We start from the raw sequence: 12,904 nt of genomic DNA, 5'->3' as shown, positions 1-12,904 counted from the left end.
TACAAGATTTACAGTGTTTGTTACATGAGTGTCACCATGGGTTCTTAACTTGGGACAATTTAAAAGCATACTATGCAGTAATCTGCAGATACAGATGATTGTGATGATTGAGAGGGATTCTTTTTTGTACAAGCCTATACATTTATTATCCTACATAGTATATCTTTAACAAGAGAACAGGTAGGTTTACAATATGATTATACACCCCCCCCAAAAAAAAATAAAAATAAAAAAAAATATGCTGCAACTCATTTAGGTTTACGTTTTATGTAGTTTTATCAGTTCAGCATGTTATAGATGGAAAGTGGCAACCATTGGCTTGATTGTCTTTTAGTAGACAGCAGATTATTATAAAATAAATATTTCCTATGATTGATATATTGTCAAAAACTTACAATCAAAATACAGTTTCATTTACACAGGCTTCAATGACTCTGATGATGAAAAACAAAGTTGATTGCATATTCTGCACATGGGAAAATTACATTTAATGAAGTACTTAAAAAAAAAAACTTTGCTATTAGTATCATCCTTCTGGAGTCTACTGTTAAAGACTGCTTTATGTCGGAATTTAAGGTCAGTTTTGAAATCAGTATGTTTGTCGAATCGTTTTTTGAGCTTTGACTCTGTGCCAGACCCGACTAGCCTGGTCGTAATTTCTAAAAATTTGACCCAAGTTTGTGCAAATTTCTCTCCATTTTTTAAAACTTTTTTTTACAGTAGAAGTATAGCTTTACAATCCATCTGGGGTCTCAAAGCTGCTGTTGTAATTGGTCTAGGGCAGGACTTAGACAGAAACTATGCAGGTTCAAGTAGCGTTAGTCCTGATTTTTTGGGGGCCTGATCATAGCTCTTAATTCACTTTAACATGCAAGGGCACATTTAGTCACAAGCAAAGTAAGCGTTTACTTTATATACAAAGACATTCCAAATCATATGTAACATTTATTTACCATATATTGTAACACAAACAGTATTTATCTGCTTCATTTACATTATGTTATACAATGCAGGCTGGACTACCATTGTTAAGGTAGCATACATACACATAATCTTGTATTACAATTGGAAAAGGCTTTACTCGGCATGTGCAACATTAATATTGGAGATATTTTGTGGAATTCATGATATTGAGGTAAGTAGCATTCCTCTCAAAAAATAGTTTGTAACTTTACAGCTCCGTGTTGAGGAATGTTCCGATTTGGTTAATTTTGGGGAATTTAAAGGATAATGTGGAATTTAGGACCATGTTAATGGCCCAGTGTATGAAGATATTATTGGTGCAAAAGATTTGAGCACCTCTAACACTGCCCCAAACAATGTGAAGTTGTGGACAAAATTTGAATATGTGCAAATCTGAATGTGAACTTGTGCAATAAATGTTCAATGTATGTGAAATTATTTCTTACAAAAAAAATCACAAATCACCCCTCCACTGAGGTCTGTGGTGCAGAATGATCTGTGCATTCAGTCTTTGGAGCAAAAGGCGGGTGCTGATATGAGATTGACTGATCCCACAGCCAATAAGAGGAGAGGGGCTTTTGTCCCACAAATTTTGCACCAAATATACAACAACAATAGGAGAAAAAATGTGAGCATTTCAGTTTTTTAATCTGTGACTTGTAAAATAGGATTTGTGCACCTGTAATTAATTAATTTGTGAATGTGTAAGTGTTGTGTTGTATTTGTGGGGGGAAAAAATCTACAAGTACACAACTCTGAGTATGTGACTTAAATTTTACAATATGCATACACAATCACTGTACACAACTACAAATTCCACTGTTAGAGGTGCTCAACACCAACAATACCTTCATACCAGTGTTGTGGTAATGATCTGCAGCCGTGTTTTATAAACACACAACTGATGCAGGAGAGCGGATTTCTCACTCCTGCACATAATATGCCCACAGTTAGCCATGGAAAGCTGAAAGGCCAGAACAGTAAGTACACAAATACTTAGTGTTAAGATGCACCAAGTGTTCCAGTCCCATAGCTACAGAATATTCTGTACAACAGTGTTTTACTATAGTTTACCATATAGTGCAACCTCCTACGCTGGGTCTGAAATTAAAATAAAGTATGCACTTTAATGCATACATGCTTCACCACATACAAACTGGTCCACTGTCCACTGCTGAAAGGTGACGTGACGGAGTCTGAAGTGGTCACTTACTGTAGCAGACGACGGTGTCTAGTTTATAAGTGACAGTCTGTGAGCAACAGGTAAAGAGACATCAAATATATACAGACACCAGGACAGGGGAGGATTCAGCTGTGTTCTGCTGTGTCTCTAGCCATCAATGTCCCAACTGAAGAGATGATGTTTCACCAACATATCCTGCACTCCCTCTTTCAGCGGCCTCTGCTCCTTTTCCTGCCAAAGAAAGGGCACCAGTTAACTAAAGACGAGATCAACACGACACCAGAGAAGGCATTTCTAATCTAGTACACTGCTAACAAACACCTCATTTAAAGAAAGCACTTTGTCTTTGATAGTTGATGGAAACTAAAACGGCTGAAATCAGTGACTGAAATCTAGTGAGAAATGATTTATACTTTGAGATGGAGATCTACAATGTTACTGGAGAGACTCAGTCATTCCTGAATGGGCATAAGCAACTTGAAGGTGATGCAATCAATCAAACTTAGTTCATACAGAACCTATGGCTGCACAATTGATCAAATTTTAATCGTGATCACAATTTTGGCCAAGCGCTAAGCGGGATGTGACGTAGTACTGGACGCCACAACAACACGTGGCGAAGCAGTGTTGCCAACTTAGCAACTTTGTTGTTGTATTTAACGACTTTTCAGACCCCATTAAGTTACTATTTTTCAAAAAAGCGACTGGCGACAAATCCAGCGACTTTTTCTGGTGTTATTTGAAACTTTTGGAGACTCTTCTTAATGAGCTTGTTAAGAAGAGGAAGAACGAGTCTAAGTGGCACAGTCCTCCTGCAGCAGTCTCTCCCAGCTGCAGAGCCAGAGGGGATGTTAACCCCTAAGCATCCAGTCTGCAAATTGCTAATAGGCTAACAGTTAGCTCTGTAGCAGTACAGTGTGTATGTGCTGCTGCTGCAGGAGGTATTCACTTAGCGATCTCTGTTTGTTTACAACAAGCACCAGACACTCTGTGCACACACTAAAAACTTTTCCTATTGTTTGTTTAAAAGTAGTGCAATAAAAATACAGATGTTTTCCCTAACATGATGAATAATTGTGAATACAATATTGATCAAAATAATTGTGATTATCATTTTGGCCATAATCGTGCAGCCCTAACAGAACCTTCTGAACTAATCGAAAGTGATAAACAAAATTTAGGATGGTAATGGTAGTAAAATGGTGACACAAAAATGTATTAAAATAAATCAGATGGATTAGCAGTGAAATGCTGCTGAAACAATAATAATAATAATAACACAAAATTATAAAATACTACATAAATGGATGGGTCTTGGGTTTACGATTAAAAGTATCAATATTTTAGCTCCGCAGAGCTGTTCTAGCAGCTTGGAGCATGATGACTGAAAGCAGCACTGCCAAATGTTTTTGTTCTGCTTTGTGGAACAGCTAATGGAGAAGAACCAGAGGATATGAGTGGCCCTCCTGGTTCATAAACCAAAAGCATTTCAGAGAGGTAGTCTGGTGCAAGGCCATGTAGTGCCTTATAAACTCAATATGAAAAACTGACAGGTAACCAGTGTCAACAGTTTAAAATGGGTGTACTGGGTGCTCTCCTTTTGTTCTTAATCTGCACTCATGCATCAGAATTGCACAGTAACTGTAGCCGTTGTATTTCTCTGTAGGGCAGAAAGGACAGCCTAACAATAGTCTGGTTAGAAAAGTGTGCACCAGTCTCTCTCTGTGATGCTATGAGATACTTTACCCATTTAACAAATTATCACACTTTTTCCAGAGATTATATCAAAATTTATGGAAGTTACTGAGTGAGGTGATTGGTGTGGAAGGGTAGCGGACCTAAAACAGATAAGTAAACTAGTAACTACAGTAGGGCTGCACGATTATGGCCAAAATGATCACAATAGTCAAGATTATTTTGATCAATATTGTAATCACGATTATTCATCATGTTAGGGAAATTATCTGTATTTTTATTGCACTACTTTTAAACAATAGGAACAGTTTTTAGTGTGTGCACAAAGTGTCTGGTGCTTGTTGTAAACAAACAGATCGCTAAGTGAACACCTTCTGCAGCAGCAGCACATACACACTGTACTGCTACAGAGCAGTTAGCCTATTAGCAATTTGCAGACTGAACGCTAAGGGGTTAGCATCCCCTCCGGCTCTGCAGCTGGGAGAGACTGCTGCAGGAGGACTGTGCTGCTTCGACTCGTTCTTAATCTTAACAAGCCGCTCGTTAAGAAGAGTAAGAACGGTTCTTCAAAAGTCTCCAATAACACACAACGCTTTTTAGAAAAATAGTTGCTAAGGGGGTCTGAAAAGTCGCTAAATATAGCAACAAAGTTGCTAAGTTGGCAACACTGCTTCACCAGCTTTGACAAATGGCGCGTGTTGTTGTGGCGTCCAGCTTAGCGTTCTATCCAATCAGCAACCAGGCTTTTTTCAGTGGAGAAAACTGGTGGTTGGTGGACTACTGGTGTAGAAAGTGCTTGATTGGATATGCAGGAGAGCTGCATTTTAAAATATATGTAAATATAGCCGACGATCACGTTAATTTAATCGTGGCGACCAAGATCGTGATCATGATTAAAATTCAATTAATTGTGCAGCCCTAAACTACAGTTATACCTGTACTAAAGCATCTACAGTCTTTTATGTGATATGTTACCTAGAGGTCCCAACTAAAGAGGTGATGCTGAACCAGCACATCCATAACTTCAGATTTCTGAAACAGCATAAAGTCATATTGTTTTCTCTCCTGAAAGCTTTCATTTTCTTTGAATAGTAAGACTTGTTCATTGATGTCCTAACTGGAGATGTTGTGGTGATCTCACTGACTCACCTCTTTCTTGTCAGGTAGCTCACAGTCTTGGGAGAGGCTGAAGGCAAACTTTGATAGGACCCTGAGGAGGCAGAAACACAAGACTGGTTGTTTGTTTTACTGCTCAGACTAGTATCCTTACTGATACCCTTTGAAAATATCAGTGAATATATAAAAAAGGCTTTAAGCACAAAAATTAAAACAAACCACTCGACTTATTGTGGAAAGTGGAAAATGTTAAATATGGGTAAGCTGCTCCACTAAATTCTTTAAGTTTCAGTCAACAACTTTAAATGCTTTAAGTGAGATTGTAGTAGGGCTGCACGATTATGGCCAAAATGATAATCACGATTATTTTGATTAATATGATAATCACAGTTATTAATCACGTACACACTGTACTGCTACAAAACTAACTGTTAACCCCTTAGCATCCAGTCTGCAAATTGCTAATAGGCTAACATCCCCTCTGGCTCTGCAGCTGGGAGAGACTGCTGCAGGAGGACTGTGCTGCTTCGTCTTGGCCTTACTCTTCTTAACGAGCCTGTTACGAAGAGTAAGAACGAGTCTCCAATAACACCAGAAAAAGTTGCTGGATTTGTCGCCAGTCGCTTTTTTGCCAAATAGTCGTTTAGGGGGTCTGAACACTGCTTTGCCGGGTGTTGTTATGGCGTCCAGTACTACGTCACATCCTGCTTAGCGTTATATCCAATCAGCAACCAGGCTGTTTTCAGGGGAGAAACAAGGCTCCGCCCCCTGGTGGTTGGTGGACTACTGGTGTAGAAAGTGCTTGATTAGATCTGCAGGAGGGCAGCATTTTAAAATGCAAATATCGCCGACGATCAGGTTAATTTAACCGTGGCGGCCAAAATCGTGATCACGATTCAAATTCGATCAATTGTGCAGCCCTAGATTGTAACATTCTGTAACAAACCTGAGATAGACAGAATCAAAACAGGCTAGGAAGTTCTTACCTAAGCTCGCACTTGATCTGTACCCATCCAGGGCTGCGAAGGAAAGACCATGGATGATACCATTTCTCTACAGCTGCCATGCTGGAGCACAACACCTCCAACCATAGATGTAGCACCTGCTCACTGAGGGAGTAGACGCATGTTCACAACCAAACAGCTTGAGGCTTGTGTGTAACTCATAATTTGAGGATCTGCATATTTCTAGTGGCTGTGATGCGTGTGCCAGTCTTGAGCACTTACTTTAGGCCGACGCAGACGAGAGACCTAAACTTGACATCCATCTGGGCGTGTGCGGTGTCGTGGCTCATGTTGACTGACTGCACTGCCTGTGAAGAGCAGAAAGAGGGCGCTCATGCAACCTCCTACCAACATTCATTCCTCCAGGCTACATTTACAGACATAGCTCAGTCCACACCAGACAAACACTACTTTCTACAAACACTTATATTTAGAAGCTGGGACCAAATATACATTTCAATGAAATATATATATTTTTTTTACTTTGTACGGTTATTTTTATTAAGCTTAATGTACAGTTTGTTCCACTTTTCCCCACACTGAGTAAATGATTACTTACTCTGTATAACAGCTCCTCTGGTGTTAGTACTTTCCCATCTTCATCTAACCTGGTAAGTACCACAACAGAAGGAGTTATTACCTTGCTCAATAAAATTGGATTCTACATTACACCGCTAAAACCCATTTCAGTTCTTACTAACAGTAAAAATCTCATTGATTCTAAGCCAACTTGGCTTGTTTTCAAACCAAGTGTAATTTGATTTATCCAGCCCTCAAAACACTTTCTTGTGAATACTGAAACAGAAAGTTTGCCAAAGCAAATGAAGAATGACAGTTTTACCTGTAAGTTTTACACAGCACCAGTCTGGAGTAGACAGAGTTAAAGTCCCTCTCTACCTCTCTACTGGCCGCCTGAGAGAAAACAAGAGGACAAAGAACAATAAAGTCCCTAGGTGAATTTGATACAACAACTCTGCACAATATGGTACCATTAGAAAAGAAAATCCTCTCATACCTCTTCTATGAATAACCAGGGATGACAAGGCCCTCCCAGTATAGATGGCTTCTTGAGACCGTGCTGAAAGATGGCCTTTAGGGCCGGACACAGGGTGCCCCTGGCCAGGTCTGTCACTGCCTCCGTCACAGAGTCATCACCCGCTAAGGAGTACTGAGGACAGACATCAAAGCAACAATTAGTACACTAAGAATTAATAACCAGAATACTGGAAGGGTAAAGTGAGGATAGAAGGATAAAAACTGATCACATGGATTGTACATTTAAGGGATCTTCTACTGGGAAAATCAACGTCAGCTTAGAAACACTGCTGCCTTATTAAGCTAATAATTAACAGTTTCCTTACCTCTTTGCTTCTTTCATCTAGGATCTCCACAAACTTTGCTGGAAACCAACCTGTTAGAAAGAGACTCATTAGAAGTGTGTCAAATATAAGAAGGATTATAGAAACATCCATGACTGAGATGGCAACATTGATAACATGCAGTAAAGTTAAAAAAAAAAAAAATCTTCTGATTTTTTATTCACGCTACAGCCAAGTCACGTGCAGTGTGTGAAACATGTTCCAGGTTAGGTTACTGACACCTGCTTAAGAAATACTAAAGCATAAGACTTCAGCACCAAATGCAGCCATCACATTTGAATGCTCAACCAATACCAGTTTTACAGGAGGAGGATTTTAAACAGCTCTTCTATTGCATCTATTGCATTTTTTTTGTCTTTTCAATAATTATTTTTTTGCAAAGCTTGTCTTTACTCAAGCATCTACATAACTTTTAATTACATGTTTTTTGCCTTATTATTTCAAGTAAACCTTTTATAAGAAAATAGAAATAAAAAAATACATCAACAAACAGCCCCAGGATTAAATAACAATGGGTGCAAATCTCTATAGTGCTTTGTCTTATTAAAAAAGTTAACAAACATAACAAGCATCAAACAAAACAACACCACAATTAAATTGCTAATAGGCTAAAAGTTAGCTCTGTAGCAGTACAGTGTGTATGTGCTGCTGCTGCAGGAGGTGTTCACTTAGTGATCTCTGTTTGTTTACAACAAGCACCGGACACCGTGTGCACAGTTAGCGAAGCCGGTTAATTCACTATCACAATGTTTATGATCAGCGGAGATGCTGTGCATAATTAGCCATGTGAGCCACAGTCGAAACTGTCGCCAAACGATTATGCTACGATCCAAAACCATACGTCACCTCCGGAGTCTAGTAAATACCTCTGGGTCCTTTTTGTAATGGAGACACTGAGTGAGCAGACATTTAAGAGGGCGTGGCCTGAGACTTTCCCAGCGGCCACTCTTCCCCTAAAGGAGACACGGCTATTGATCTCATAAGTGGCCTCTGAACTCCAAATGACGGAAATCCGTCGAAGCGACGGAGAACTAATCCTAAACTAACCCTAATCTAAGGAAAAAGCACTCACCTCTAAGGCCATTGAGCTCCCCAACCCAACAGTGTTCATCTTTCTGTGAGACAATCTGAAAGAGAATAGTACACCTGTGTAAGATTCAGAGGTGAAGGGCTACAGTGTGTGTGCATGTGTACAATAAGCTGTGTTTTGTTTGTGTGTCTCTGTGCAAGTCCTGACTCACAGTGATGATGTCATTCTTCCTGAAGCCCAGTTCATCGTCATCATGTCGCTCAAAGTCCAGCAAAGCCTTTGCCCGTCTCCGTCGGTTGCGAGACACCACTAGAAAGTTTTCATGATCTCGCTGGTGGCTCTCCATGGAGTAGTCAGGAGTCAGGTCCTAGGATGGACAAGAAGGGACAAGGTATCACTACTGAGTGCTGAGTTATGATGGTATAACAACACTAAATGTAAGACTAATCCATTTCATCTGACATGCCAACAAATTAACCCTTTTTTTAAAAATAATTTGTTTATAGTTATTTTCAAAACAATGTACAGCACATTGTTGATATACTCAATGACAACCAGTGCAAACAATTATGAATATGAAATGTATGACAGCAAAAAGAAAAACCCTCAACCCTTCCCCTCCCCACACCACAAACAAAACAAAACAAAAAAACAGAGAACGAGCAAACACACACACACAAAAAAAATACAAGATATATCCAGGCAGCAGTCACAAGTATTGGTGCAGATGTTCACACCACAGAGCTGAAGTTAAGTTAAGCATTAGGTTAGATCATTTAAGTTACAGGTAGCACAATTTTATCTTTGACATGATTGATAAAGGGAATCCACAGCACAAAAAAAACATTTTAACAGAGCCCCTTAACGAGTATTTTATCTTTTGTAGTTTAAAGGAAATATAAAACATTTTCGATCCAGTGTGTAAAGGTGGGAGGATGGGGATCTTTCGACTTAATTAATATCAGACGTCTGGCAATAAATGTCACTAACGCAATACAGTCCATTTGTGTTTTTGACAAATTAGGATGTTCTGCAGATGTACCAAAAATTGCTTAAAATGGGCATGGATTGATAGGTATTCCCATAAATTCTGAAATAGCCTCAAAAATCAAAGACCAAAAATATTTAAGCTTGCTGCAAGCCCAAAACGTGAGCATGAGTGAAAGACATCAGCTGCAGATAGGACTAATGTTTGGAAAATATTTAGACATTTTTAAATTGGTCCAGTGGGAACGATATAAAATTTTACATTGCATTAGGCCGTGTCTAGCACATATTGACGTCTGGTGTACTCGTTGTAAAATAGAGACCCACAAATCCTGAGTTATGCTTTCACCCAAATCAAGTTCCCAGTCAGCCTTTAAGAAGCGAAGCTGTGAGAGGCGCTCCAGAGTAAACTTATTGTATATTATGGAAATTATCCTCTTAAATGATTCAGGTTGCTCTACCAGCATCTCAAGTGGGTTGCATGGTGGCAGTGCTGGAAACACAGGTAGTGTTTTACGTAGGAAGTCTCTAACCTGAAAGTAGCGGAAGAAGTTGCTCTTGGGGAGATGAAATTTGTTGTTATAGAGCTGGTCGAAAGACGACCAAACGCCATCAGAGTAGAGGTCATAGAAAGATTGAATACCTATTTTTTGCTAATTTAAAAAAGACTTGTCTAATGAGGGAATAAAAACATGGTTTGAATGGATAGGAGCCTTTAAGGAGAAACAACGGCGCATCTGTGTCCAGATCCTTAGGCTTGATCTGACGATCTTATTTATGGTAAAAGTTGTTGGGGATCTAGATATGGGTAAATATATCAAGGCTGGCATGGAGGTGGGTAGACAAGATAGAGTTTCAAGATAGATAGATAGGAACTTTATTAATCCCTTGGGAAGGTTCTCTCAGGAAATTGGCAATTCCAACACCAATACAATAAAATAGAATAAATAGAATAAAGTTAGTAACTAGTCATAATGTGCAACATAAGAGTTCAAGACACAATAAAAATACAATATAAAATATAAAAACAAGAGATATTATAAATTATATTATAAACACAAGGAAATTCAAGGAAAGGAAATTCAAATCTCTAATGCTGGCCTACAAAGTTGTCTCCGGTACTGCTCCTACCTACCTGAACGCCCTGATTCAGACATATGCTACCTCACGACCGCTGCGCTCTTCCAATGAACGGCGCCTGGCTCTGCCCCCCGTTGGTCCAAGGCAATCCAGACTCTTTGCACTTCTTGTTCCCCGCTGGTGGAACACACTACCAGTTCCTACCAGAGCAGGGGCGTCCCTCTCTACCTTTAAAAAACTCCTGAAGACCCAGCTCTTCAGAGAGCATCTTCTCTCCTAGACCACATGATAAGTCTACTCCTCAAAGAATTGTCACTAGCACTAATAGCTCTTATTGCACTATACCTTGATTGTTTGCTTTTTTACTCTTCCTGTAAGTCGCTTTGGATAAAAGCGTCTGCTAAATGACTAAATGTAAATGTAAATGTAAATGAAATATATACTATAACTATAATAACAGTACTTAGTTAGTGCAAGTGTATACAGTGGCCATGTTGTGGTTGGTGTTATATAGTGGGTCAGGCCTGGTGCTCCTCCCCGACCTCTGCCCTCCTTTGCCGCCATCTGCCTCCACGTTTTTCAGTCTGTTTGTGTTGCACTTGGGGAGGAGCATCCTGTCGCTGAACACGCTCTTCCGGTTGTTGATGACATTGTGCAGAGGATGGCTGGCATTTTCCAGAATAGCCAGCAGTTTGTTGGCAGTTCTCCTCTCTGCCACTGTCACCAGGGAGTCTAGCTCCATGCAGACCACGGAGCCGGCCCGCCTGATCAGCTTGTCCAGCCTTGAAGAGTCCTTTTTAGACATGCTCCCCCCAGCACACAGCAGCGTAAAAGAGGACGTTTGTGACCACAGACTTGTAGAACATCCACAGGAGTTTCTTGCAGATGTTAAAGGAATGCAGCCTCCTCAGGAAGTACATTCTACTTTGAGTTTTTTTTAAACAGACTGTCTGTGTTGCTTGCCCAGTTCAGCTTGTCGTCCAGCCACAGCCCCAGGTATTTATAGGAGACAACACTCTCCACTACAGCCCCCTCGATCTGAACTGGTCTCGGACATGGCCTTGACTTACCAAAGTCAATGACTAGCTCTTTGGTTTTCGAGGTGGTTTATGTGGCACCAGACAACGAAGTCCCTCACAAGGCTCCTGTACTCCTCCTCACTTCTACACTAAGAACACACCATGATGGTGCATCAGCACCTGGGTCCTCATACAGCCAATGTACAATCGGCCGTATATTAGATGCCCAGTAGTAGGCAAGAAAATCTGGAGCTGCCATACCGCCCAAACGTTTAGGATGTGGCAAAATATTTCTCACTATGCGGGGAGTTTTGTTATTCCACACAAAAGAGGAAATAACAGTTTAGTTGGCGAAAGAAAGATTTGGGAACGAATATTGGTATGCACTGAAAAAGATATGTGAATTTAGGAAGAATGTTCATTTGGATTGAATCAATACGGCCTGCAACAGAAAGAGGAAAGGATCCCCAATGCTTTAGGTTTAGTTCAGTCTGTTTGAGAAGAGGTAAGAAATTAGTAGAAAAGAGGTTGGAGAATTTATCCACAACATTGACTCCCAAATATGTAAATTTATTTGACACCTTGAAAGGTAGAGAACTATAGGAGTATTGACGGGCAGCCTCACTCTTTTGTAAACTGAGTTTGTAGCCTGAGAAATTATGAAATTGGTCTAATATGTGAAGCACATGTGGGGGAGAGTTAACTGGGTCTGAAATATATAAGAGTAGGTTGTCTGCGTATATTGAAACATTTTGTTCCTGACCTTCTCTAGTGACACCTTTGACCTGTAGAGTGTGTGTCAAAGCAAGTGATAATGGCTCAAAGGCCAGACAAAGAGCAAAGGTGACAATGGACAACCCTGTCTTGTACCACGCTCTATCTGAAAGTAATCTGAGAAAATGTTATTGGTGTGAACTGAAGACAGAGGAGAAGTGTATAATAATCTAATCCATGAAATAAACCTCTGGCCAAAACCAAACTTCTCAAGGATATAAAAAAGGTAGCTCCATTCCACCCTTTAAAAGGCCTTTTCGGCATCTAAGGACAGTACAATTTCTGGAATAGGGGAATCAGCTGGGTGGTAAATGATATTAAACAAACACCTCACATTAAAGAATGAAAATATATTTCTGATAAAGCCAGTTTGATCGGCTGATATATATGGTAATTTTATCTCAAGACGACGGGCGAGGATTTTAGCTAAGTTCTTACCATCAACATTTAATAATGAAATTGGGCGATAGGAGCCACAGCAGTGGGAATTTTTATCTTTCTTTAAAAGTAGAGAAATGTGGGCAGATCGTAATGTTTTGGGAAGAATGCCTGAAGCAAGGGACTCAGTGAACGTGTTAAGAAGCAGAGGAATAAGCTTTGCAGAAAATCTTTTGAAAAACTCAGTGGATCCATCAGGCCCATTTCTTGCGGGTCCGTAGTAAGGCCACTGCTTG

At 39.9% G+C, this 12,904-nt stretch overlaps 1 protein-coding gene across 1 annotated transcript in view; it reads right to left on the bottom strand.

The window, feature by feature from the left end:
- Positions 1–236: 236 nt before the first annotated feature.
- The window catches only part of sgsm3 (small G protein signaling modulator 3), a 32,751-nt gene continuing 20,083 nt past the window's right edge, over positions 237–12,904 (bottom strand). The window contains exons 12-21 of the mRNA XM_059348621.1: positions 8,582–8,737; positions 8,413–8,467; positions 7,323–7,372; positions 6,977–7,129; positions 6,803–6,873; positions 6,521–6,569; positions 6,184–6,269; positions 5,944–6,066; positions 4,991–5,051; positions 237–2,377 (exon numbers count right to left, since the gene is read on the bottom strand). Coding sequence (XP_059204604.1) covers positions 2,294–2,377; positions 4,991–5,051; positions 5,944–6,066; positions 6,184–6,269; positions 6,521–6,569; positions 6,803–6,873; positions 6,977–7,129; positions 7,323–7,372; positions 8,413–8,467; positions 8,582–8,737 — 888 coding nt within the window. The 3' untranslated portion in view covers positions 237–2,293. The remainder of the gene's footprint in view (positions 2,378–4,990; positions 5,052–5,943; positions 6,067–6,183; positions 6,270–6,520; positions 6,570–6,802; positions 6,874–6,976; positions 7,130–7,322; positions 7,373–8,412; positions 8,468–8,581; positions 8,738–12,904) is intronic.

The sequence above is a fragment of the Centropristis striata genome, chromosome 13 (genome assembly GCF_030273125.1).
Source record: "Centropristis striata isolate RG_2023a ecotype Rhode Island chromosome 13, C.striata_1.0, whole genome shotgun sequence".
Lineage (NCBI taxonomy): Eukaryota > Metazoa > Chordata > Actinopteri > Perciformes > Serranidae > Centropristis > Centropristis striata.
Note: the sequence above shows the minus strand (reverse complement) of the source record. Positions and strands in the feature narration are given on the sequence as shown.